At 42.1% G+C, this 27,962-nt stretch overlaps 1 protein-coding gene across 1 annotated transcript in view; it reads right to left on the bottom strand.

Moving 5' to 3' along the window:
- Positions 1-27,962, bottom strand: part of GCH1 (GTP cyclohydrolase 1) — a 319,640-nt gene that overhangs the window by 47,439 nt on the left and 244,239 nt on the right. Inside the window, exons 3-4 of the mRNA XM_086937437.1 lie at positions 23,756-23,811; positions 12,618-12,649 (exon numbers count right to left, since the gene is read on the bottom strand). Of these exons, the coding sequence (XP_086793563.1) occupies positions 12,618-12,649; positions 23,756-23,811 (88 nt within the window). The remainder of the gene's footprint in view (positions 1-12,617; positions 12,650-23,755; positions 23,812-27,962) is intronic.

Here is a 27,962-nt window from a genome sequence, read left to right as displayed (position 1 = left end):
ACTATTTTACAGCAATCGAACAAGGAGAAAATAAGCATCTTACAGTTCTTACAGCTAAGACATTGAGATTTACAGGAGAGGTCAGCAACTTTAATGAAAGAACATGTGTGAGAAAAGAGAATAACAAGAACCATATTATTGTCAGTGTAAACTCAATGATATAGGGTTTGTGGCAATTGAGTGTATAAAAACACAGAAGACGAGGTAACTGGGCACAAGAGCTTAGACAAAGAGAGAGATTCTGGATTTATAAATTAGGTTCCTATAAGCATGGCTTCAACAAGGAACTTCCGAAATTGTAACATAGGGGCCGATTACGACGGTGGGACCGCCACCGACGGGCTGTAAGTGGCGGTCCCATCGCCATCAACACCATGTAATCCACCCACCATATTACCATGGCGGGCTGATGGTTGGCGGTCGGACAGACAGACAGCCACACATCGGACAGGCTCCATGAACCCGCCCATGCGTCGGAGGGACATCCAGTCCCTTAAATGGTGGCCTACCAGGCAACACAATAGGGATTATAATGTCCCTTTCCGCCCATCTTTTCATGGCGGGTACCCCGCCATGAAAAGGCAGGCAGAAAGGGACTTTGGGGGCCCTTACCGGGCCCACATTCTCCCCTTGCCCTAAGCTGTTGGGTGTGGAGGGCACCTATTGCTTCCCCCTACAGATCCCTGCACCATGTGGCAGGCACAGCATGATGCCTGACACGTAGTGCAGAGATATGTAATGTATCCCCTTTTTGCATTGCAGCATATTCTGTAGCCAGCAGCACCTGCCGCAATGCAAATGATAGGCAATGTGACCGTCGTGGTGGGCGTCGCATTGTAATGCCTGTCTGGACCGCCGACAGACTGTCGGGTGGACCAGTTTACGACAGGGTGGTGGGAGGACAAAAGCCCGCCCGCCATCCTAATCAGCCCCACAGTTTGTTGGTGCACATAGAGTGAGGAATTTGTGAGTTATGATTATAGTTCAGTACAGGTTTTATGCACCTAAGTCCATAAGCAGTATCCTAAGTGATCTTAATTTTTTCTGTTTTAAACCAAAGTAATGACACACACCTTGCTTATCAGCAGAGCTAGTTGCAATCTGTTGTAGCCTTTGAACACGTTGACTGGGACATATTCTAAACCTGTTATCCTACTATGAAATGTGCTTATTGGCAATCAGATGTTTACGCAGCATAATGCTGCTGCAGTATTGTTTACTTTACTATCAATTTAGTAGGTTGGCATTTCAACAGTCTGGTAGAGTGGTAAGCAATATGTTTGCTGGAATAAAGTAAGTGTAGCTTCATCACAAATGATGATGCAGGTTATTTTGCATATTTCAAATTGGGTCAGTATTCCTAGCAAAAGAAAGTAGGGCATCAGATCAGGAAAGGGTAGAACAGAGTATTTACAGCCTGCTACTAGAGCTCTTCAGGACACCCTCTTGGGTTACCCACTCCTGGGGTGTTACTTGCAGAAAAGACAAAAACAATTTCTTGTGGGTTTCTCTTTTTTTTTTTAAATATCTTTATTAGGTTTTTTCCCAAATTTACAAACCCCTCTCTCCTCCCCCCCCCCCAGTCAGACAAGTTCAACAATAATATTTCAAATATAAACACAGAGAAATTATGAATTTTAGGTAAGTTCATAAATCATACATTAATAGCTAAATAGGTAAATAGGTTAATCAACCAGCCAAAACATTTCAGTCTGTTTGGGTAGATACAAACAGCATCTAAATAATTATTATTTACAACAAAAAAAAAATTACAGCCATAACAAATTCAATTTTGGCAGTTCTTAGATCACGCTGGTTATGGCCTTATGTTACAGAGAATTGCCTTGGGATTGAGACCACTCAATTAAGGGATTCCAGATTTTTAATCCCCGGACCCTCCGTCTTCTGCCTTTTCTTTTATATATAGCCATTTCTAAGTTAAATATAGCTAACAATCTAGAAAACCACTGTTGAAAAGATGGTGGGTTAGGGTCTAGCCAGGCGGTGGCGATACAGATTCTTAAGACCGCCATTGCGATAAATATTAATTCGTGTCCAGGAGATAGTTCTGCAAGACTAGTCGCCCCAAGCAAAATCATTTCATTAGAAAGGGTTATTTCTGTTTTTAGAACATCAGTTAGAAACCGTTCAATGTTCAATTTTAAAGAGGATAAGTTTGCACAGGAGGAAAATATATGTATGCTGTCTGCATTAGATAAAGTACATCTAAAACAACATGTACCCCTCCCACTTCCCCATTTGGCGATTCTATCAGGGGTATAATACATAAAAAAGCAGGGTTTCTCATATTGGGTTGCTTTCCGCACATTTTTGCTTCTCACTTTTTTTACTGGAAAGATACAACCAATTTCTATTGAGAACTTCCAATTTGTTCGCTTTCATCATATCCTTATCTCTCACTTCTTGACGGTCTGCTGTGGCAGAAATAATTTCTACTAATGTATGTATAGACTACTAATTGTTATTTAATTATTCCCTTTCTCCCCTCTTGTGTTTTTGATTAACTTTTACTTTTTGTTGATTTATTGTGACACTTGGTCTATTTTTCATGATGCTCTCTGTAGAAAAGGTTTGCCCTGATAAAGCGACATATAAAACTATAGGGTCACAAAAAATTGTTGGCCTTTCAACCAATCAGCCTGGCACTGTACACTTCAGACGCTTGACACCCCATCTGTGGAGTTCTTTAAAGATCTTCCCTGAGCCCGACCCTCTTCAACACATACATGGTTCTTCTAGTCATCATCATCTCTTCCACAACATCAATGTCCTCTCTTACGCGGAAGGCAACTCGTTCTCTACCTCATGGACAAGACGAATAGTACGCGGATCAAATTCAATGCCTGCATGACTGAAATCGCCCACTGGATGAAGACCATTAGCCTTATTTTGATGTGCGTCCGATCTCCATCATTGCATGAGGAATACCGGCTGACATGTAGTGGCCGGTTCCACCTGCCAAATTACAATTTGGCAGCCGTGCAGGCGGTAGGGAACATGCTGTTTACTATTGCAGCTTGTGCAACGGCCAGAAAAAGGGCCGCAGCACAAGCCGCAATAGAAACAGGCATGTGGTAAACATCCATGCACTGTTCACCACAATACTTAAGACCATCACGCTAAACAACTCATTCACTTGGGAAATGAGAGGGCACACTAACTGCAACACTGCCAATTGTATCTATCTTCTCACTTGTCAGTGCGGCCTCCACTATGTGGCGATGACAACCCGCCCTATCAAGATACGGATCTCAGAGCATCGCAGCAACTTTCGCTGCAGAAAAAACAATACTAAAATGTGTACTCGCTACCTAGAGTAAAACCACTCACCAGATTCCGTGAGATGGCTTGTTTTCGAGGCCAATCCCAGAACTTCCAAAAACAACATGTTTACTAAAGAACAAAGGTGGATACACCGCCTGTCCACGGACAATGCTGGCCTTAACGAAGAAATACCATGGAGCACTATTAAGTCCTAGCACTGAACCCCTGGGATCGTGCTTGTAGCTCTACAACCCCCTGCCCTTATTGTGGCGACACCATCACAGACAGGGGACTCCCTTGTACACGTTGGACAGCCTTAGTACATATGCTCCTAGCGGACACATGTCACTTCACCATCCACTACTGTATGGCACCAGTAGTTCTGACCTGTAAACATGGCGAACTAGGACCCATGACATTATACCGTATCCTATATCCTGTAGAATATCACCTAACCGATTAGGTACACAAAAGCAGTCTCCCCATGCTAGACACCAGTACACCATGTGGCGATACTACCACTCACATGGGAACTTCCGTGAGCACTGTGAACAGCTCTAGCACATCTGATCTAAGTGGACGTATACACCACTGAATGCTATCTGTGATGCACCCCGAATTCATGGCGTCTTTGGGCACCAATATAGTCTCATCTCGCCTTGACCAACCAATTAGAGAGACTCTAGGCACAGTTACTGCCTTTCCTGAGTCCATGATGACACCTGCTCGTTATAAACACTTGTGTTACTTTATCTCACATAGATCAACAGGCACTGCTACTGTCGTTTCGGAGTCCACTATGGCATCTTCTCGATATAAACACTTGTGACACTCTATATTGTTTAGATAGACTCACTGATCAACCATACACGAACAGCAACATCCACCTCTATATGATCTAGCTAGCCTTTTGCCTGATACCTAAAACGCGACATTACACCACTCTGTCATACTGGTACCTCACACTATCACATGACATGTAATACACTCCCCCAGTCAAGTGACATTCTGGACTGCTCATAACGACAGCTGCCAAACAAGCCAGCACCTCCCGGACTTGGCGGCATGGGTAGGTCATTCGGCTGCACACAAGGCTACTAAACGTGAGTAATAACTGAACTAGTGTATGTCGAGGTTGCTTGTCGGGTTTGCTTGTTTTAAGGGGCAAACAGTGCCACAACCTGTCATTTTCCCCCTGCGTAGGCAATCCCAATGCCCGAAGAGGGTTAACACTTTCCAATGGTCCGAGAAAGTATTTACTGCCATAATGCGCATATACTACTTAACGTTTAAGACGAGACCGCAACAACTTTGGTACCCCTGTTTCAAGTATACTATTGGCCAAGCCGAGAGTTGATTGACTGTAATCTGCTCAGGCATCGCGTAGCGAGCTGAGCAGAATCTAATTGCACTAACGCAAGAGATTGTGCCAGTCCAAGCACACTTTCCACATTATTCAGTGCAGTTTCTAGTACACTATTCACAATAATCAGTGAATTTCCACAGACACTTACGCAGACATCGCTTTACTGACCTAGCGGACACACTAACATTTTTGAGCTGCACTTATCGTACTTATGAACGCCAATTTCTTTCTTTGTAAACAATTCAGAGGGCACCCTACACAGCGAGCCCGCTTTTCACGAGAGCTTTCAGCTCCTTTACATGCAGAGCATCTTACCTACTTATGCGACTGCGGAATACTAAGAATATGGCTCCAGGTTTGTTCGGTCCTTGAAATCAGAACATAGCCCTCCATGAGGGCTTTTCTTTACAAGGCGATTTGATTTAAGCTATGACCTGTTGAGCAACATATTTTTGAATCCACACGCCCTCAGAACCTTCTTTTCTGGCTAAGATAAATACTTGCACCGAGCTGCACACACAGGAGCTATTAATTGTTGAACACTCTGTTGCCTTAAAAACAACATATATATAGGGCAGAGAGCACAGACCTTTTGGAAGAACCACCCTTACTCCAATTACCTTTACCTGGTCTCACGAAGATCTCCATTCCTCCAAGACACCGAGGTTTACGTACACCCACAAACTTTTAACATAGGCATTCCAGAAAACAGGTTGTTTATTCAGCCTTTGTACTGTTCTTTTTAGTTTCATTACTATGTTATTTTTGGCTTTTTATTGATTGCAACCATCCCTCCATGTATAGCCCAAGATACATGGGAGTGAAAGCCTGATGTGTTGACCTCCGGGTACTGTTGATGCCTGGAATCTAGACACGATTAGGTGAGTCCTACACAATTGCTCTGCTGTTATCATGTATATCCCACATGGGCATAGAAAATCACCATAGCTCACTGTGGGTATTGAACCACCACGATTTTTAATAGTTTGCTTGTGCTCAAATGTTATGCGCACACACCACTTAGTACTTGTAGTTGGAAGTCACTACAGGCACAGTCTAGCATGGTTTATCAATTTATATATCTGTAATGTATGCATCCTTGTGTCTCCAATACAGGCAGATCCAGCTCATCGCAGGTACATTTACACACTAGACATTGCATTGTGTTTTTTATGAACCCATGTACAAAACATATAATTGTTTAATGTAGATAGTTCCATTCCTTATGGTCCTGAAGAATCGTGAGTCAATAGACATGTACGCGAGAAACATTTTGACCGTTACAACTATTTTTCACTAACCAACACATAGACAGGAGACATTATACTCCAATGAGTGCCGGTCATACTCCTTTTAACTAGCGCAGGAGACCCCCAGAATAAAAGTCAAATTCAGGCACTCCCAGCCCTATTTTACACTAACGATCACGTCTACACTTTTCTGGCCCCATACCCGCACTTCACAATACGGCTGTTGGATAAAAGATTTCTGGTAAAGTGCCCCTCTTTGAGGTGAGCCCATTGGGTATTGCACCGCCGACCCAACGAGGAGCAGCACATATGATGAAGCATGACACCTGAAAGGGTGAGTGAGGGCATTAAAATCCAACAAATGGATTTCCAACTGTAGATCTCTTCGAGATACAGTAGTTTCCAGCTCCCGAGTGACCTCTTCTATACCTACATGAGGAACAGCACAAACAATCCTTCCTTGACGTTGTGGTTAAGCAGGGCATGAACTATGATGGTGGGTCTGAAAGTTCTGCTCACGCTCAGCCTGCTGATAGCAATTTTGGCAATGCTCGAAATGCATTACCTCTCTCCAAGGAGAACACACTAAGGCACCTGCAGGACCCAGGCAGGCCATCGCAAGGCAAACAGACACCGGTGACTGAGCGGCAGCTTGCCAAGGAGGAGAGTGCCAGAAGCAGGTTAGAGGCGGGAGCCATATTAGTGAGGCCACGTGATCGTCCACGTTTATCCCCTGAGTCTAAAGTAACCATACAGCAGTGGCCAGGTCAAAATCCCCGGAAAGCAGTATACCCTACATCGGCATTAAAAAGTCCAGCTGAGAGACTCCAATCGAGGATGTAAAGAGGTGAACGCTGGGTCCGACTATCAACTATATGATTGGATGACCTCTTCCTCATGCCTGTTTCAATGGAATGGAGAAAAAGAGCAGTCATATCTCTGAGGGAGGCGAAGAACTTACTGAGAGGGAGCTCACATGATAGACATGCATCCTCTCTTGCAAACGGTGCAGTGGGAAAGGCATTCTGGGAGACTGTCAAGCTTTTGTAGCTATAATAGGTCATTCCCTCTTTTTCTTCTTAGACATTTGTTTTGATTAACAGTTGTTTTTTTCTATTTTCTGAAGTCTACATCTGTTAAATATCCTATATATTTAGGAAATCCTGCATTGCCAGTCCTTAAGGTCAACAACAAAGATGGAAACCAACTGAGAAAAAAGTTAGAACAACTAAAGGATGGACATAACAGTAACTCAACTATTGGAATGTTTCACGGAAGACTTGTTAACAACTCATTTTCCCTCATGAAATAGCCTCTTTAAATTCCTCCAGAAATATCTTCTGGGAGTTGTAAGGAATTGGATTCTTTGTTGAAGAGGGTGAGAGCCCACTTCAAAGAACAATCACAACCCTTTTCAGAGTGAACCACAAAACTCACTAAGTAAACCTGCACTTAACCGTCTGATAGCTTGACACAAAGCAGTCAGGCTTAATGTAGACACAATGGGTAAAGCATTTTTGCTGCACTCAAACTGTAAAAAGTAAAAACACAATCCACGGAAATTATCAAAACCACCTTGGAAAAATAGAGAATATTTCAATTAAAAAAAATGATACCAAATCAACAAAAATCTGATTAATTGAACCAGGGATATGATTTTTTATAAGGTTCAAAATAGCGAATTCTGGGTATCTGGTCAAGCTGGACCGGCACAGTCAGACGTTTAGGTAGATTGGGAAGGAGTGCAGGCTGGAATCAAGATCATGTACGTCCCTCTTGAAGTTTTACCTTTGTGACTTCAATGCCAGGACTGTGTGAGGCAGCTCGCCTGAACTCTGATTATTCTGCGTTGGATCCGTGGAGGATTTCAGTTGGGAGTTGTGCGCTTCTGCAGGGCTATGCACTGCTCAGTGCCAGATCTTGTGAAGCCTCCAATGAAGAGCTGTGCGCCATGGCTCTGCCCTGGATCTGGTGAGGCTTCCAGTTGGAAGCTGTGCGACGCTGCTCTGTGTCGCTCAATGTTGGATCCGGTGACAACTTCGAAGAGGAGCTGCACAGCTCTGCTTGGCTTTGAATCGTTCTAAGGCAAATCTGGCGAAACCTTCAGCTATGCAGGGAGAAGTGCACTCTTACTCCTGCCAAGGGTCCCAGAGCTTGAGAACAACACTTGGTGATTCGACTTCACTCCCACAGAGGCTAGCATAGGGGAACAGGTCAGATCCAGTTGCGGCCGGTCAGCTAGGAAGCAGGGAAGACCTCTGGAACTTGTTGTATTCCTGGCAACTGACCATGGCAGTCACTTCTGGGGTCCTGGGTTTGGTGCAAGCAAGTGCAGTCTTCCTTCAGATCTGAGACAGCAGGGTAGTCCTTCCGAGTCTTCACAGGTCAAGGAGTGTTCTGATTCCAGGTTCTAGGGGTGACACTTTTATGCCTGTGGATGGGGGATACACCTTTGTCTAACACCAAAACTGGTTCTGGTTGGTTCCTCCCTTTCTTCTGGATTTGGGTCCAGCCTCGCTAGTGAAAAAATGCTTGGGCAGGCCTAGTGTCAAGGTCCTCGGTGTAGGCAAGGGCATATCGTTTTAAGTGTAGTAAAGGCAGGGGGCGCCGCTCCTCCCCAGCCATCCTTTCAGGAAGAGCCACACCTCCCAGCACCCAGGTGCTTTGTCCAATGTCAGGGGCAATATACATCACACCATAGGAAAGCCATTAAAATGCAGGTGACCATGGACAGTAGCAGAAATGCACATTTGGCTTGGGCATGAAAAATGACAACTTTCTAAAAGTGCCATTTTCCAAACAGTAAAATCCGACTTTACTGTTAGGTTGGATTTTAAATTCCTATTACAATGACTGCTTGAATCATTTTATTAGCTATTTCCAAGCTAAAGGTTTGCATTAGGAGAAATTATAGTGTAACCCAGTGCTTTTCTATGGAAAAGGCAGCCTTGCTGGATGTTTCTCACTGCCAGGACATGTAAAACATATGTACTACATTTTAAATACCATGCGCCCTGTCCTGTGGGCATTTAGACTGTGAAACAGTAAAGGTTTTGGATCCAACAGCTGCCCAGCCCGGATCTCAACAACAGGGAAAACAGAACAAGGTGGCTGGACAGGGATGTTAACAAAAACAAATTCCAGTCACGTAGTCAATGTATACCACGTGACCACCGGGTAGAAATCCCAAACTAAATTTATTTTATTTTAACTTAAATTGTTAAGGGTTCAAAAGCACGGACACAGACAAAACAACTGTTACAACAGTGAGTTCAGTGATGACGCTATGTACAAATATACAGATTATACAAATTTACAACACTTGCAAAGATGAATCAAGCAAGACAAATGAGCAGGACACACCAAAAAAAAATACAAAATTCAGTGAACAACATCAATTGTCATTATATACAGTGCAAAAACTTCCGAGTGTAAGGCGAATATGTGACCAGTCCATAAGAGTATAAGACCATGGGACAGGCGGGGAAGATGGAATGCAGTGCCTGCCTGTCAACCAAACCGGTGGCTAATTGTTTATAACGGGTTTGCCTAGCTAGGATCCACAGTAGCTAATGAAATTCTATCCTAGGGGCATCCTTTAGGTTTGCCACAGGGTGGGAATGTCGACGCGTTTCGAACCAACGTGATTATAGGTTCTCTTCAGGACGGGGACTGGGAGCTGTGATTCTGTAAAAAATATACAGAATGGGTGTCAGGTAAGTATGTCATAGTGATATCACAAATAGCTCTGACTCCGAGGTGCATAGAGAAAATTACCTGCACAATGGCACAATAGCCGTAGTGTCGGTTAACCTCCAACAGGGAAGATTTCTGAAACAATAAGTAAAAATGGGGCTTAGCGCGGAGGCTGGACCGGGGGAGAGGGGGGGTTTTGGGGGTTGTAATGTAGAGGTAGCCAAAAGTGTCAGTTGTTTACATTCCTCCATTCGACTGCTGGTTGAAGCGGTCCAGCTTCCGCGCTAAGCCCCATTTTTACTTATTGTTTCAGAAATCTTCCCTGTTGGAGGTTAACCGACACTACGGCTATTGTGCCATTGTGCAGGTAATTTTCTCTATGCACCTCGGAGTCAGAGCTATATGTGATATCACTATGACATACTTACCTGACACCCATTCTGTATATTTTTTACAGAATCACAGCTCCCAGTCCCCGTCCTGAAGAGAACCTATAATCACGTTGGTTCGAAACGCGTCGACATTCCCACCCTGTGGCAAACCTAAAGGATGCCCCTAGGATAGAATTTCATTAGCTACTGTGGATCCTAGCTAGGCAAACCCGTTATAAACAATTAGCCACAGGTTTGGTTGACAGGCAGGCACTGCATTCCATCTTCCCCGCCTGTCCCATGGTCTTATACTCTTATGGACTGGTCACATATTCGCCTTACACTCTGAAGTTTTTGCACTGTATATAATGACAATTGATGTTGTTCACTGAATTTTGTATTTTTTTTTGGTGTGTCCTGCTCATTTGTCTTGCTTGATTCATCTTTGCAAGTGTTGTAAATTTGTATAATCTGTATATTTGTACATAGCGTCATCACTGAACTCACTGTTGTAACAGTTGTTTTGTCTGTGTCCGTGCTTTTGAACCCTTAACAATTTAAGTTAAAATAAAATAAATTTAGTTTGGGATTTCTACCCGGTGGTCACGTGGTATACATTGACTACGTGACTGGAATTTGTTTTTGTTAACATCCCTGTCCAGCCACCTTGTTCTGTTTTCCCTGTGGGCATTTAGGGCACACCTTATGGGTAATTATAAATATTAACAAGCATTTGCAATGCAATAGGTCTCGCATTACTGAATGTTTGAGCTATTGGTGTTGCATTATTATTAGCAATGCCAATAGCTCAAACTTTTATAATGCGAGACCTATTGCATTGCAAATGCTTTTTTTTTATGATTTCGATTTATCATCATTGTACGCCGGTGATCTTATGTAGACAGTCTGAAAGTGTGGCCTGGATACAGCCCTCTTAGAGCTGTGGTGGGCACCTTTAATCCAAAGGCAGGGTCCCCGACACCTCCTGGACTAACACTGCTTTGAAACTTTCTCTTCCGTCTGAATACTGTGAAGACAATACCCTAGAATTTGATCAGATCTTTTGTCTGCTCATGCTGGACCCCATTGTCCCAACCATGTACTTCAACGTTTAAGATATCTGTACTTCTTCGAAGAACCTGCTGCACTGCTACAAACATGAGTTTGGGGCGCTCTAGCCTACCTCGTGACCGAGTGCCACTGCTGCGCGATAAAGCGCCTTCTGTCATGGGAACTGTTGCTCACACTCTATTCCCAGCAGCCCCATCAATCACGCACTTCCGCCTGGAAATATCAATTTCTGCCCGAGCTTGATACTGATGGAGAGGAAGAAAGGGGGGGTTGATTGCCAGAGCTGAACCATCATGACCCAAAATCCCACATTAAAGCCTCTTCGCGGCGCTATGAAACACAGCAAACCTGCAGATATTAAAAAACACTTGCGTACAGCAAGTTGCATTAAGCAGAATGAGCATCACGGCTTAAGGGGTACACATTTTGAAACAATTTCTTCAACCCGGAGTACACAGAATCGTCCGGCTGACCCCTAGACCCCCCCCCCTGCGACATCAAGAGAGCAATTGTGCAGGTTCTGTGTTTTGTCTTACTTAGTACCCCTATCAATCCGCATTCCTCTCCCTTTCCACTGCCCTTTAAGCCCCTCTCATGCGACCTACTTGCTGTATAATATATTTAAACATTATATGCGCACATGACTGTTGGAAAATATGAACTCCTCTACCCCTCCCCCCTCCAAATCTTGCTGACCAAACTACACCCCTGTCCAGCGCCCCCGGCCTCCATCAGCTACATACATACCACACATGCACGTGTGCTGAACAATGGGGCCGTGGACCCACCCGCCGAGGAGCTATGCAGGCGATGTGCCACCGCGACTCACAGGTGACACCGGCTGCACGACTCTGTACAACTAAACCACACTAAGGTCTGTGGTGCAACCGCTTGGAAAGTCATGCCACGGACCAGGGAACGGCGCTGCGACGTCACGCTAATGGTGGAAAGTGTGCTATACAATTTATCGGCTAACAATTACAGTGCTGTCCATATCATGCATGTACTGCTCATGCCAGCTACACAGTATCCGAACATATTGTATATATGCACGGAAATATAGTTCATGTGCAATCTAAAAGTTAGACTTTCGTCTCATTTTACCTTTGTGAATCAGGCCTTCATGTGTTTTTGTCAGCCAGAATCATCGTGATGAGGTGGCCTAGTATGCCGAAATGGGAGACTTCTGTGCCTGACTCATAGTGAGCGCCATAGATGTAGAAACAGTGACTATAGATATCTCCGAGCTAACCAGTAATGATCTTTGCAAATACATTTGAAAGTGTGACTGCTTTTATACTTGCTCTCGCTCCATTTTGACAATGAGCAGTAAAAGATATGTGAAAAATGGTGCTACATACATTAAATAAAAAGTCAAAAGGATAAGAAAACATTTTTGCAGAAAAAAGAGAGAACGGCAGCAGGCCCAATGCTCATACTGCCACATTCTTGAAAAATTGGGTTCAACTGATTGATATGTGAGAAACAGTTGCATGATAAGGAAAGTATTTAAATATTGGCCGATAGTCTTTTATATAGCATCGACAGGCATTGAGGAAGCACACATATATTGTTTACCTTGTAGTCTTCTGCTGTATATTTCCACAATCCTGCAAAATAAGAACAAGGATTAATTGGAAGAAATAATAAACATACCAGTCCTTCAGCAAAGATTTATAGAGACACAATGATGTTGGAATTCGCAGTCAACAGGCAGTCAAGGGAATCATCAGAGGGAGAATAAAACCTGGAGTATTTTCAAGGTATCAGGTATTCACATGCTAAAAAATGACGGCGTGTGTCTAGCCAGCAGGCTATCGTTGGAGTCAAACAAGTCTTCAATCAAAAAGTCAACCCTGATGTGAATCGTGCCCAGGAGAGCAGCAGACATTTCAATATCAGAACTTCTGGCATCAGCGACAAGGTCTGCTCTTCGGTGTGTGCTGCTGGCGTCTCCTGTGGAGTTTTAGGCATCCCCAAACTGGATTTCCTCCAAATCAATTATGTTATGGAGCAAGTTCAAAACTTTTTAGATGTCATCTTAGACCATTCACTATTTCTGCAGCCAATGTGTTATTCATTTTGAATTGTTCTTCTGTCAAGACCCGTCACTACCCTAAAACTCATGTACTTATTTATAAAGTTTTATATAGCACGAACAAAATCCCGAAGGATATCAGAGCACTTTACAGTAGGCAGAGGGAACGAACGGGGGGTAGTATAAACATCAACATCAATTGGGAAACAGCAGCAAAAAAAAAAAAAGGAATAAAGTACAGTAAACAAGTGTCCACATTTGGATAAAAAGGAGAAAGAAAAAAAAAGACAGGAGATCATCCATTGTAGCTGGAGGCACCAAGGTGAAAAGAACAAAGTCAGACAAGTTGGATGTACCTCATCCCCTTATGGAAAGAATTTGCTCATCAGGAATCTTTTGGCTTCCAATATGAACGCTGTCGTCAAGGAAAGGCTGTGTATTTCAGGTGGCAGAGAGTTCCATATCTTTGGGGCATCCCCAGAGAAGGCTCGGTGACAAGTTCTCTTTTTGTTAAGCACAATAGGTTTCAAGAGGAATGTAGAGGCGCTTCTTGATGCCCTCTCACCACAAGATAGTTCAAGTTTTTGCGCCAGGTACGTAGGAGTATTGAGGTAAAGGGCTTTGTGTGCCAGGAATGCAATCTTTAACTGAATTCGGCCCTCAAAGTGTAGCCAGTTGAGAGATTTAAGGACTGGGGATATATGCTCATTTCTTTTACCTCCTGTAACCAATCTAGCAGCGATGTTCAGTAATGCCCTGAGTGGGGCCAAGACATATTTGGGTAGGCCACAGAGAGTAGAACTGCCATAGTCTAACCTTGGCAAAACAAGCGCTTGGACCACCTGCTTCAAATCACTCAGAGGCAGGAAAGGTTTGATATTTCTGAGGGTTCTCAACAAGTGGTTTGCAGCTTTACATACGTTGCTGATATGAGACTTCATATTGAGGTGCTTGTCCAAGGTGACCCCAAGCGATTTAGCTGAATCAATGATGATCGGAGTGCAATTGAAGGCAGTGAGGTGAGACAGCCAGAGATCTAGCTTGGGGATGTGGTTCGGGGGGGGGAAATGAGTATGAACTCTGTTTTGGAGGCGTTGAGTAGTAGATGGTTCTCAGTTAACCAATTTTGCGTAAACGTGAGTATCGAGTTAAGTGAGATGATGCTTTCCGGGGATGACATTTTCAGATAGAGTTGTGTGTCATCGGCATACATGTGGAAGAGAATGTTCATGGAGTTTAGTGCATTAGCTAGAGGTTCCAAGAAGAGGTTGAAGAGGATTGGTGAAAAGGCAGATCCTTGGGGGACGCCCATGAGTACTGGAGAGGGCTGAGAGAGAGAATTATTTGCCTTGACTCTTTGTATTCGATGCCAAAGAACGGATGAAAACCATAGAAACACTCGATCCGAGAAACCCATTCTGTTTTGTAGGATGGATAGGAGGATGTCATAATTAACCGTGTCGAAAGCTGAGGAAAGGTCATGGAGGATCAGTAGGCAGGATTAATTTTTGTCTAGTATTTTTAAAATGTCATCCATAATGAGTGTGAGGGCAGATTCAGTGTTGTGTCCCTACCGAAAACCAGATTGATGCTGCTCAAGAAGTTGGTATGTCTCTATGTAAGCACAGAGTTGGGATTGTACACATTTTTCAAGAAGTTTCGCTAGAGTGGGGATGTTGGAGATAGGACGCAAATTATTAAGATCAAATTTGTCAGCATTGTTTTTTTTTAGAATGGGTGAGACATGGGCTGCTTTTAGACAGTCAGGGATCGAGCCTTGGGATAAAGAAGCATTTGAAATCCTAGTCCAGGTGGGGCTGAGAGCGCTCTTAATTTCCTTGAAAATGGCCGGAGGCAACGGGTAACTGAAGTGGTTAGACGGGTTAATAATCTGGAGAATTTTTTTTTGTCACTTTCACTAAAAGGTTAAAAGGTCACCAGGACCCATTGTTCTTGGCTATCATGAGGGACGACTTGCACTTTTCACAGAGGTCAAGGGGTGAGGCAGCAATAGAGGAGGGCAATAGCGCCTTGTTAGAGGCTAGGTCGATCGTAATGAGTCGTGATTTCTCCTTGAAAAAAAGGGCAAATTCCTCACAGGAGGGTGGGTTGCCACAATTATCAGAAAGGATAAGACCGTTAGCCGATTGCTGTTTGACGAGTTCGAAGAGTTTCCTGGGACGGTTTGCTGCTTGGTCTAGTTGTAATCTGAAATAGTAAGACTTAGCTCTCTTGACTTGACAGGAGTGCGACGTTAAGAGTTTAAGCTCTCATTGTACCAAGGTTTGGATATTTTTGATGCAGTATTTTTAAGCTGGAGTGGAGCAACGTCAGCCATGATGATGGCCATGGTCGAGTTGTAGGAGACCGTGAGAGTTTGCACATCAACCAAGTCTGCTTGGGAGGAGAGGACAGATTTACATTGGGCAGCTAGATTGTCAAGGTTTATTCCCATTTCACTTTTTCCAGTTGAGCATGTGGTTTTGTTTGGAGATTGACTAATCAAAAACTATTGTGATAAAACGTGATTGATGATGGAGTACTTTATGGAACAATGATACATTTAACCATACAGGTTTTGTGGGGAATACATTGACTGATCCCCTTACATATCACCTAAAATTTAATAAGTAAGTCTGAAGGAACTACTCTTTTAACCCCTTCCATGCTGATGACGGCCCCCAGCCTTCATGCACTACGGTGCTCGTGTGCTTATGACGGCTGGGGGCCGTCATAACCCACCCACTCGCGATTCTGGCGCACAGGCGCAGAATCGCGGCCGCATGTAGGGGTTAACTACTGGCCGCCTGCTAGATGGTTTTACTGCAAAGTGGCCTCTCACCCATTTCTTGACCGCTCTGGCTGTTTTAGTTTCTTTGTGACCACAACTGGCAGTAACCACCAGGAGTGGCCTTTTATCATATCAATCACATTGAAGTCTTCGAAATACTTTAGCTCCTTTTTGGCATTTATAGTGAAAGTGTGAAGGAACCAACAGTGATGTAAAACCCCAGTTGCACCGTTTGATCTACATAAATAAAGTTTCACCTTCTTCTCTGCTCAAACCAACGAACGGTCCATTATATTCTTTGAAAATAATGCAAAGAGTGCGCATGTCGACTGCATTGATAACTATTTGCACCATTAATTCTGTCTACCAGATTGTGAGCAGGTTTCGAAGGCCTTCACAAATGTTTGAGGAGGTTTCTGCGCTTGCTTAAATCAGTTTTGCAATTTCAACTTGCTGAACTGCTCTACCGACAATTCAGTGGCTATGAGTCGCCTCTGGCCCTTCAATGTTGCATTCGGGCAAAATGCTAATTGGAGAGAGATCACTATTTCAACTGCTTCCCAACCAAGTAAATCATTAAATAAATTGTTATTATTTCATGCACCTGTTCTCCCTGCTGTTTTGAGAGGCTTCTTTTTGACAACAACCTTTGCAAAAAAGCTTTCAATGTAGGTTGCTTTGGCAACTGGACGCGCCTGAGGTCTCCCCATCTTCAACACGCCCTTCAGATACACTTCTTGTTCTAATAAAGGACCACCTGAGCAGTCACTTCATCTTCAGAATTAGCCTTCAGTTGATTTCCCCTTTCCTTACTTTGCTTCTCAACATTCACTGCCCAAAATGTGCAATAAAAGCTGTCACCACTGCAACCTCATGGTCATGCCAACGTCAGAAATCCTACCCACTTCCAAAGTCGCAAAGTTCAAGATAAACAAGCACTTTGACATCAGAACCATCCCCAGTGTTGCCAAAAAGATCATTACCGTACTGCACCACCCAGAGTTTCCACAGGTTTGCGTCTATTCACATGAAGTCTGAACCTAACCAGACCTTTAGGGTTCTTGCTTCAGCCAAAGTAGTGAGAGGTTCTTCTGTTTATACCAAGGATGTGAACTCCAGAAACCCTGATTTATTAATGTTTAACAAATAAAGCAAACATACTGTGCTTTATGCACCCTCCTACACAAAGGTGGAGAACATCCTTTAGCACAATGACCCATCCATTATCAGCGTGAACTTCATTTATAGGTCGAGCTTGCATAAGACTGCTGGGTAAATAATTGAAAAGGAAACGGGCTGCTTTGCAGATATGGGAACTGCAGTGGAGAGTAGCAATAGTAGGATGTATGACGTTACAACGCATACTTTTACAACGCCTACCTTTACAACGCGGTTTTTACCACGCATACCATTACAACGCATAATGCTTTTAGGCGCTGGATAGTGAATAGTTTAATTTACTATTCCAACTCCAGTCCCCGTGGATAGTAGGGAAGGTTATTGGATAGTAAATTAACCTATTCCCTATCCTAGAGCGCCCCCCAGCGCAATGCGTTGTAATAGTTTGCGTGGTAAAAGTTGCGTTGTAATGGTAGGTCGTTGTAAAAGTTGCGTTGTAAAGGTTGTATACCATTACCCCTCATCATATGCCCCCTCTTCCTGCTGAAGTCCATCACTGCATGCAAGGGATCGAAAAGTCATCAACACCCTCAGTTGAGGGCAGTGACACTCAATTAATGGTACAATGTATGCTGGAGATGGGCACTGTTGAATAGCGATCTGAAAACATAACTTTTATAACCCACTTATCTATCTGGCTAAATTTAAAAACATTCTGTGTGCAGAATTGTATTTCAAGTAGGTTTGCATTTTGTCCTGTAATGTCCGTTTAATGCCACACATCAGTAGCAACTCATACAGGCACCACAAGGATAAATCAGAATATAGAAACACTGATTATAAGAAAACTCAAAACCTTCCAGCATTCCACATTTTCCCATTACTCGGTGCTCCCTTAGACAGATCTTTTAGTTTTCAATATATCAAGAATATATTTTTTCTGTGTGTTTTTAGTTTTCTTTGTTTAAACTTGTTATTTACAAATGTAACTTCAGCTTATAGAGTTATCATGTTTTACGGTTTGGATTTGTTCTGTGTGTCTCAAAGTATTATTTCACCTACACTGCCCTCATAAAAAAGATGGAGTTCTTGCCATGACCTAGGTGTCTTCATGACCATATGCTACATTACCATCTACTCTCCCTACCCCTTTCCAACAACACCAGTCTGCTGTCATTCCAGTCTCCACCTCCATGATGTACTAAATACTTGCAAACCTTTAAATAGTTTTGAAACATCACTCTCCTAGAAGACCCTACAACCAAGACTTTGAAGGGATACATACCTCACAGAAATCATCTACTCATTAAAACCCATATCAAACAAGAGACTACAGTCATCATAAAATAAGGTTTGGACTTTCAACATTTAACGTCACATACATGGAAATGAAATCAAAAGGAATACCCAATAAAAAGGGATTGAAAACGATAGGATTTTAAAAGACAGAGTAAGAATCTGAATTAAGAGGATTTTTTGTAGAGTATGCAATTAAACAATTTTTATTTTAAGCAGAGAAGAACTAAAATACTAAGCGATATCATTACTTTCCCACTAAACTGGAAGGTATAGCACGCCTGATAAAAACTGAGGAGCAATTGTGAGCCAACCGATCATAACCATGAGCTAGAGTGCGGTACTCATTGATTGCACCCCATACCATGAGCAAAATGCTGGAGCAAGGTTTTCACTGCTACACAGACACTAAGGTGGGCAGGGCACAGGAAAAGTGAAAGAAAAATGGAGTATTAACATTTCCTGCCACAGACCTTGTAGTGTAGTTCCTATATTCCGAATAGGCTCTGCGCATTGGAATAACATAAACAGCAGTGTAGACATAGGACTGAGGTCATCTAGGTCTCTACAGACTATGTTAGTCTTAATTAGTTTTGCCAGCTAGCTCAGAGGTCACTAGAAACTTTCTCGAATATTCAGGAAAGGGTTAACCGTCCTGATTTAGACAAGAAGGGATTCGTTTCTGACAACCGCACAAACATGACAACTTTGCTCCCCCAGAATAAAGAGTGTATCTCTAGAGTCGTGTGAAAACAATAGACAGCTATTTCACTCAGTCAATCGTGCATGCTTAATTTCACCAGAGTGCAGAGAAATAGAGAGACGGGCGTTTTCAATAAAAGGTGTTATTTTATTGAGCAGTCTTCTTTCTCATGCAAGAGAAATGAATTGCCACAATTGTAATACTTATTGTAAAGTGCGTACAGTAAAAGTAGTATTATGAAATAATACTGTAAAAGCATTGATATGGTTTCTTAGCCATATGATACTTTAAAATTGATAAAATATATACATACATAAAAACATTGACTAACAGACTCAACTGATGCTTCTAAGATACGCCTACCCCGGTTTACCTGACCTAAGCCTAATACGTGGGAAGGAGTAAGTAAGTTGCAGTTTTAAGTTAAGTTAGGTTTTTTTGCCAAGTATCGGAATTAAGAATTCTCTCTAAGGTTTTAATCAGCTCTGTACCTTGGTTATAGGATGAAGGAGGTCTTGTATCTCACTTCTCAGGACTCACTCTCCCAGCAACCCGCGAGGGTGACTTGGGAACGCCGGAGCTGGATTTCTCGGCGTGAGAAAGGCAGCTTCTCCAGCGCGTCAAAAAGGGAGGGGCGACTTCCTTCGGCTCTGGCAACAGCTGGGCTCTCGGACAAGTAGAACGTCGCTCTGCTCCCCACCACCGTGTCTTTGCTTAAGGCAACGTTGGTATATTTATACCTGAAAGGTGACGGGTTTGACGTAAGGTTGGACATAAGACGTCACTGAGAACTAACAGTTCTTTCTGGACTCCAGGAGTTCTTGTGCAAATCAAAACAAAAGCAGGGGGAATTCCCGGGCTGCTGGAGGCTTGGTTTGTTTAAAGAACGCGTTGTGCTTTCTAGGAATCTATGGGAGTAGCCTTTCCGTGCTTTGGACTGCATGGGCTATTACTGAATATGCATATGATTCTTATGCCTTTATAAGGATATTATTTATTATAACCACATAAGGGCATGAATCGGGAATATCGAATTAGGGTCCTAGATAGAAATACAACAACCTACAAGTGCAAAGGGTAAGCCCAGACATGGGTCCTGTGCTCACTTTGCCACTGGAACCAAGCTGAACCCAACTGAAGAGCCCCAAGTAGGGTGAAAGTGGTCTAGGGTTGCTTGTGGTCCAGCTCAGAGGGAACCTGGCTTGGCTGTTCGGACTGTACTGTTCCTATTGGAGCAGGATCAAGGCTCATTTCCATATGGCATGTCTAATCCATATATGCCAGAAAAACACGATTTAGGTGGAAGACTCATGGCGTTTTGAGTCCCAAAAGGGCATTATTTCATCTGCATTACACCTAACATGTTCTTCACTTAAATATAAGACATTGGAGAAAATAGATTTATCCGATTTGTTTACAAAATCACATTAGTTTTAGTTTCAAAAAGTTGGCTTGTTTAGCTAATCTGAGGTGGCATTGTGGGCAAAAACAAAAAAGATGGACTGGGATGCAGCCATGACTAATTACCAGAGGCTGGGATTATTGCAAGCATCCCACCCATCACTGTTTGTCCACTTCAATGTGACACCCTAAGTGCCCGAGTATGCCCAGACATGGGTTCCATGCTCACTCTACCTTTGAAACAAAGCTTCCGCAGAGGCTGAAGAGCCCCCAACTAGGCCAACACCAGTCTTGGGGTGCTTGTGTTCTGGTTCGGGGAGGACCTAGCCTGCTATTTCAGACTGGACTGTTCAAACTGGAGCATGATCAAGGCCGATTTATATTTTGCTGGGTCTATTTTAAGGTGGCATTGTGTACATGAAAATGATGGACTGGGATAGAGAGGCTGAAATGTTTTCAAGCATCCCAGGCAATGCTTTTTTGTTTACTTCAGTATGGCTCTATGTGCGACCGCAACACTAAATAATGCATATTTGTGATATAGACCCCACATGCTGCAAGAAAAGTCTTGTAGTGTCCAAAAATATTGTTGAGTGCACAAAATGAGAGAGGAGATACCTGCAGGCATCATTGTTGTGAAATAACCTGCATATTTTAAAAGATCACCAACAACTTAGGTCCGGTAAATGGATAGTACCCAGTATAGATATAGAAGTTTGAAAAACCGTGATGAATTGAACTATTGACAGCAGAATGATTTAAGATTGAATATTCATAAAATCAATTGTAATAGCCTAATTATCATGTGCATGTGGAATGCTATATTATTTTCATTTAGTTTCTATAGGCAATAACAATATGAAATGTAATTTCGCCTCAAGAGGGGATTAATCCAATGTAGGGGAAGGAGTTTATTTTACGAACAGATCAAAAAACCGAACAATATAAATTGTGGAAGATTGTAAAGTCTCACATAAAATAATAAGTTTGAGAAATTGTGAACTAAACAGAGATTATCTCTCTTATTTTGCAAAGTGTTCATCGACTCCAAGATAAAAATTGTTGGACATAACATCCTTGCCTACTTCAGCCAGAGCTTGTCCCTGCCTTCCAGTCAACAATCAAAGGTCACGGACAGTTGTAAAGTAATCAAGAATCTTGCAATACCTGCAAATCCCAGGCCAGTCTCCAATTGGAAATATCAGCAGGGGTTTCTTTTTAAATCTAGAGGGAAACGGACCAAATTAAGGTCTTAATCCTATTTTGAATATGAGTGATCATTTTAGTTGGGATTCTGATTGGGAGATCTTGAAGTATATTTAGCAGGCAAGACATTATGTTCAGTTTTAGACTAATAATCCTACGAATACAAATAAAGAACAGACCATGTCTCCAAGTCAACAAATAATAAGTCCAGTGGAGGTGACATATCATTTTTATACAATGGGCCATAATTATTTGTGAGGTTAACTTGCGAATACTTTATGGAAGGATAATGCGGGGACCAGAAATTGGCACATCTCACTGCATCTGTTAGTCGTGGTGAAGTATTTCCGCATTAGTTTTCACCAAAGACCCCTCATGAGCTCCGAAGTCTCTCTGAAGGTCTTATAACTCAAAAAACACAAAAGAACAGACATAAATTGACAGGAGCATACTCAGAGGCTTGCTTTATTTTCCTCTTAATGGAGATTGGATTAGCAGTTCGGCATTTGGTAATAAAAAGAAAACAATCCTACAGCACGTCCTGTGCTGTGATGATAAAAATAAGTTGTTTCTTGAAGTCAGATTTAGTAGTCGACAAATGTTTACCAAACCCTGTTCCTAAATGCACTTTACTAAAGCCAGATCATCTTTCGGATTTCAAATGATGTATGTGCAGCTGTTCTGGACATCACTATATCTTTCATTGCTTCCGATTCTTGTTGCACTTGAAGCAGGTCAATGGTCATGGTTTGCACCACAGGAGGCTCCTAGCTTCTGCATGAAATAATATCAGTCACTGAGCAAATTCGATTTGACATTTTCACGCACTTTGGTCCAGGGGACGAGCAACCATTATCATGCGTTTAGGAGAAGCACTGGCACTAGGTTGGGCCAGCTTGGTACTACGGAGGTCTGAGGTCTGAGGTAAGACCATGTCAATGTCTGAAAGGCGCTGGGAAGAGACCAAAGCAGCATGTGGGGAAACTGTAGAAAGTCCCTGTTATTTTGTGAGAGACGGGGGAATATACTGGTACTGCAAGGATTCACTGGATTCAGACTCTTGCTTTGTATATGCCTGATTCTCTGAATGCCTTTCCCTGGCAAGGGAGTGGCTGGAGGGCAGAAATCTCTGACTTATTAGGGAAACTGTACAGTAATATGCGGGAACTGGCTAGAGGGACAACTTGGCCCTTATGTGTTAAGATTGGAGGGAATCCCTGATTGGTTGAAGATAGAAAAATTACACTGAAAAGAAGGTAGGAGATTGGGTATACCAAGCCCTGGCACTATTGTGCAGCTCTAAAATTGATCTTTAACAACTGTGCAGACTAAGGCAACCTAACATCATGATGTAGAAAAGGATCAAGGCTCTAACATTCCTTGGTCTACAACAAACCCTGGCACTATGGTGGGAAATGGTAATAGCCCCCAACACGATGGTGGGAGATGTGAGTAGGTAACTGCACTGTGGTGGGGAACTGGGACAGACTGCAACATTGTACTGGGGATGAACACAGAAGCAGACGTAAAAACACTTGTAGGCTGAAATGGGAGCAGATCTCAACACCATGGTAGCGACAGCAGAGCAAGGCCTAACGCCAAACTATTTGAGAAAGTCTGGTGCAGAATTATGGAGCTAGAATGACACACTCAAACCTGAAGGGGACTCGCAGTAGACCCTGACACTAAGATGGAGTGACCAATGAAAAAATATTACCCTGGTGCCCGGGAGTGGTTGACTGCCCTTGCGCAAAGTGAGTAGACAGATGGTGGAGCAAGACTGTAAAACACATCCATTTTCAGAACAATAAAACAGGGGAATGAGATATTATCTCTATCCCAATGGTAACACTGAACACACGAGGAAGAACATAGACAATTACATTCGAATAAATGTACTATCAGATTTTTGGATCTCTGCTATAGAAAATTACGGTACACATAGATTTAGTTCTTCGTACACTATACATCTTAGTATGGATATCTTATGAGCAAAAACAAATGTTGATTTAATAGAAAAACAGATAACCAAATAATATTTGTTGCATAGTTTACATTATTTGCTTTCCAGCCTGAAAATGTTTAGTAAGTACTATAGCCGCTTCTATCAAAAGATTATTCTACTTTCCAAATGAAACCACATTTATACTTGCACTGCTTACCTCGCAAGCTTGCTGAGGCCAAGGACTTGCTTGTTTGGGAGGTAGCCTATATGTACCTAAAGGAAATATAAATACATTTGTTAGTGCCTAGTTTTTTCAAAACGCTTTAAAAAAATAAATAATAATAACATTTTGCAATTTCAATAAGCTTACAATTGTTTAGGATTCAAATTCTGGCATATCATTATGAGTCTCAGCTGCGCGGTGTTGCAGAGTTATGGCTACTGGTGAAGTTCTTTCTGTGCCGAAATCAGACGTACTAAGATAAGGAGGTATTTGCTGTCATTTTAACTTAGGGCCAGATGTCGCATTCCCATTCGCAAACCATGGATGTGCAATTTGCACATCGGCTCATTTGCGAATCGGAATGCGATTTACCTTATGGATCCGACTCCCAGTGATTGGCTGCCAATGCAGAGATGGAGGTCTGAAAGGCACAGTAGACCTCCTTTCCTACATTTGCTTTCTTCCAAAACAGAAAACATTTCTTTCAAAATCAGTCCATTAAAGATATTAATGCTGCTTTACAAAATATGTTTCAGAAACCAGCTCCCTTCACTCCACGATTTTGTGAAGTAGGGTTTGTAACTGCAAAGGTGTATATACAAAGTCTTAAAGAACATAGGGGTATTTTTTGTTTAATTAAATGTATATGTTACATTTCGATAGTTTAAAGGGTTAACATTGCCTCTGTACTCCTTGCTCTAGGACTCCTCCCCTGAATCCAATGGGCCACCCATTAAAGCGTCCCTGACCTGACAGGAACAGGAGGACATGAACCACAGAACTGGGGGGTTTGCCTTTGGAAAATATATTGTCATATTAACTGACAGCGTTTACATGCACTTAGTAAAACATGTTACCTTCTTTGTTACCGCAAATTACCAAACATTAGGAAAACATATCATTTTCAAATGTTATCCCCTTTTTATCCCTGCTTAAGGCTGGGACTATAGAGGTATAACATTTCTAGAGAAATGGCTGGTTATTTTGTGTTCTCTATAGAATAATGGTCATATCAAATAAACAAAAAGTTGGCGCAATAGAGATGCACCCGAGGTGGGAAATTCACCCACAGTGAGAAATATAGATATCAATGGTAACACCAGAATAACAATCAATGGAAGCCTGTATACGATATTTCAGGAAAGATTTGTCCTAGGCTGAAATTGTAGATGCTAATGCTATTGATGTAATGTTAAGACTTTCCAGTGTATTATACTGATAGATATTTCTCTAATACACAGAAGGATACTACTTTTATGAAACTAAGGACCCCATTATTAATTGTCCTGAGAAAGGTGTGACCCTATCCACGGTACCAACACCGAAACGCGTCGACGCACAGAAAGATAGAGAATCCAACAAAGCCTAGAAGATACCAACTATATGTAAATTTGGATCCCATAAATTGGTTGAAATAACATTCGATTGAGTACTGTTACTGGGGTGTTTCTGTAATTTTATACATTTTGTGTTATTGAAAGTTATTGTACTGTATTGTATACGCTTTGCACTAAGGTTTTTATGCAGCCTTTTTTTAATTGAGAAAATGTCACTTATGCATTTTTATTTTTAAAGGTATGAAATGTTGATCTACATTGTTTACATTGTATGTTTTCAGAATAATTAATTTTTTCTGAAATTTTAATTCTGAAATATTGTGTATTTATTTTAATAAAAAGACTGTAAACGTTAGACTTTGGTTTTAGGCCTGTCCCTTGACAACACGTTTATGGGTGTCTTGGATACAGAAAAGTAATTATTTCCCGTGTATACTGTGATCTACATAACTACTCCGGGGATATTCTCTAGACTTGTTTGGGACTATAGAGGGACCAGAGAATGCCGGTGTGGCTGGAATCACGCCTTCCAGAGCTCTGTGCCTCCATTGGCCCTTATGCTGTAAAAACACGGATTGACCCAATAAGTCGCTGGGACATGGGTGAATAAGTGATACAAACAAGGTGGTCCCAGATACTAAAACGAATAAGCCATAAATGAATAACTTGAATAAATTCAACGAGAATATACCAACATTGTTTTTATGCACAACGTGTACCATAAAAAATTATTCACAAAATAAATCAATAATTGATCACATTTGATGCCCCTAATGAGATGGAAAGGGAAGGGTAGTGGTTGGATAGTGAAGGGACTGAATAAGTAATAGAACAATGGTCACTATGACCTCAATAAACCAGAACTAACAGTTAATTGACAAACTGAAAATCACAATTCATAAATTGATTAAATAAACTCATGCCTCAGACAAACAAAATCACAAATGATAAATCAGGAAAGAGGCTGAAGATAGGAAGGAGTGTCGACGTTTCGACCCAAACTGATGCAGGCATGGAGTGGAACCTTGCTAGAGGGTCTTCATCAGGACAAGGGCGCGAAAGGGGGCAGTGAATCTGCATAGAGAGTTAATAGATCGATATTAGTAATGGTCATATTGATCCATATTAATCATAAAATAGTTATAAATGGCCGAGGAGGGAACAGTTACCGTGGAAACACAATAGTTGAAACCAGGTCAATAGGAGGAATACATTTGCAGAACAAGTGTCAGCCAAGAATTGGTCGAACACCACATGGGGGTGATATCATAACCCCATCCCAATTAAGTGGACAATGCCCAATTTCATCTAGGGTTTGCTGTTGCTAATGCATATAGCATCAAGCATAGTGAAACCTTACAGAAATCAAGGTCTCTTTGAGATTTGGTAGAGAGCTCTTGGGGATGGAATGTCGCAGATGGAATGACATAAATGAACAATTCGTTATCGTGTAATATATCAAGAACTTGACCAGATTTGTGAACAACAATAGGTGCAAGATGACAACCAATATTGAAAACGGGCACATTAGACTGATTTCCTTGTCAAAGGAACGTAATCAAAGATGGAAGGAGAATCTGTCACGTGAGTTAGGATCCTACAAAGGGTAGATTATTAAAGATGGAGTCATTGGCAATTGGGTTGGAGAAATTTGTCAAGATAGGCAGCAATTACCCATTCGCCTACCTGAAAATCTTAATAAAGCTGTAGGACCCGGGGGTTCCTATGAGGTTAATCTCTCCAATAATGCAATCAATCGTGTTCTATAAAGTACAAAGAATTACGTGCTTAGTATTAGTTGCACGAATATGGCCTCAGTGGTGATTTTACTACAGTCAAATAATGGTAGAATATCACATACCTGACACATTAAAATTGATGAACTCTAATGAGGGGGGTCAGGATTCTATACTGCAGGTTGATTAGGATCGATGGTAAAGATAGCCGTAGAGAGGGTTCCAGCTTCTAGAAAGTATAGAAGTGACTGTATTAAGTTATTTCCACAGATACTGCCTAATACCTAAATTGCCACATAGCCAAGTCATAGATAGCCTACCTGTAAAGGTTCTCAGGCTGTCATGAGGGTCTTAATTTAGAGTATCGTTGTGAGATGGCCACATAAGTAGGTCAGGAGTCTGAAAATACATGAAGCCGGCGGATAATTACTCCCGTATCATCGAAAACAAAGGTGCTACTATTAAAAGTAAAGTTTGAAGATGCATACATTCTGGAGAGAATCACAGGCTTATACGGGGGTTCTATTCATCCACATTTGTCGGCGTTCGCTGTTCGAATGAAAAGGATATTGACTTCCTGAATAGAAGTTCCGATCACGTGACCACAGATAGCCTTGGAAACGAAAAACAGACTACCCGGGGCTAACTTCGAGTGGGTAGTCCGGTGCATTTCAAATTAGATCAATAATGTGACGATCTTAAGGGGTTAATTAAAAATCATAAGAAATTTAAAGAATCCTCTGAGAAATGTTAATGGCACCAGGATGAGTTGGATACGGACCATTTTCACATTGTTGTTATGGGAGGCCCAATGTGAGCAATATAGATCGCGCTGATGCCCAAAACGATGTGACACTCGATTGGATTCATTGGTATACCATTCAATAGATATGGACATAGAAAAACAGATGTTCAATTAAGGGCGATGTGTGACAGATTGCAAAAGGGTCTGTCTACGCACCTATTGGCTTAATTGTTTATAATGTAATAGATCCCGACTCAGATTAAATTGGTAAGGTATATACCATAGTCACCCCAAAGTTGATACACATAGGACAGAAAATGTACACATAGATCGGGGAACAGAAATATAGAGTGAATATAGAAAGTCAGTGCATTTGTTAACTA

The sequence above is a fragment of the Lissotriton vulgaris genome, chromosome 9, assembly GCF_964263255.1.
Source record: "Lissotriton vulgaris chromosome 9, aLisVul1.2, whole genome shotgun sequence".
NCBI lineage: Eukaryota > Metazoa > Chordata > Amphibia > Caudata > Salamandridae > Lissotriton > Lissotriton vulgaris.
Note: the sequence above shows the minus strand (reverse complement) of the source record. Positions and strands in the feature narration are given on the sequence as shown.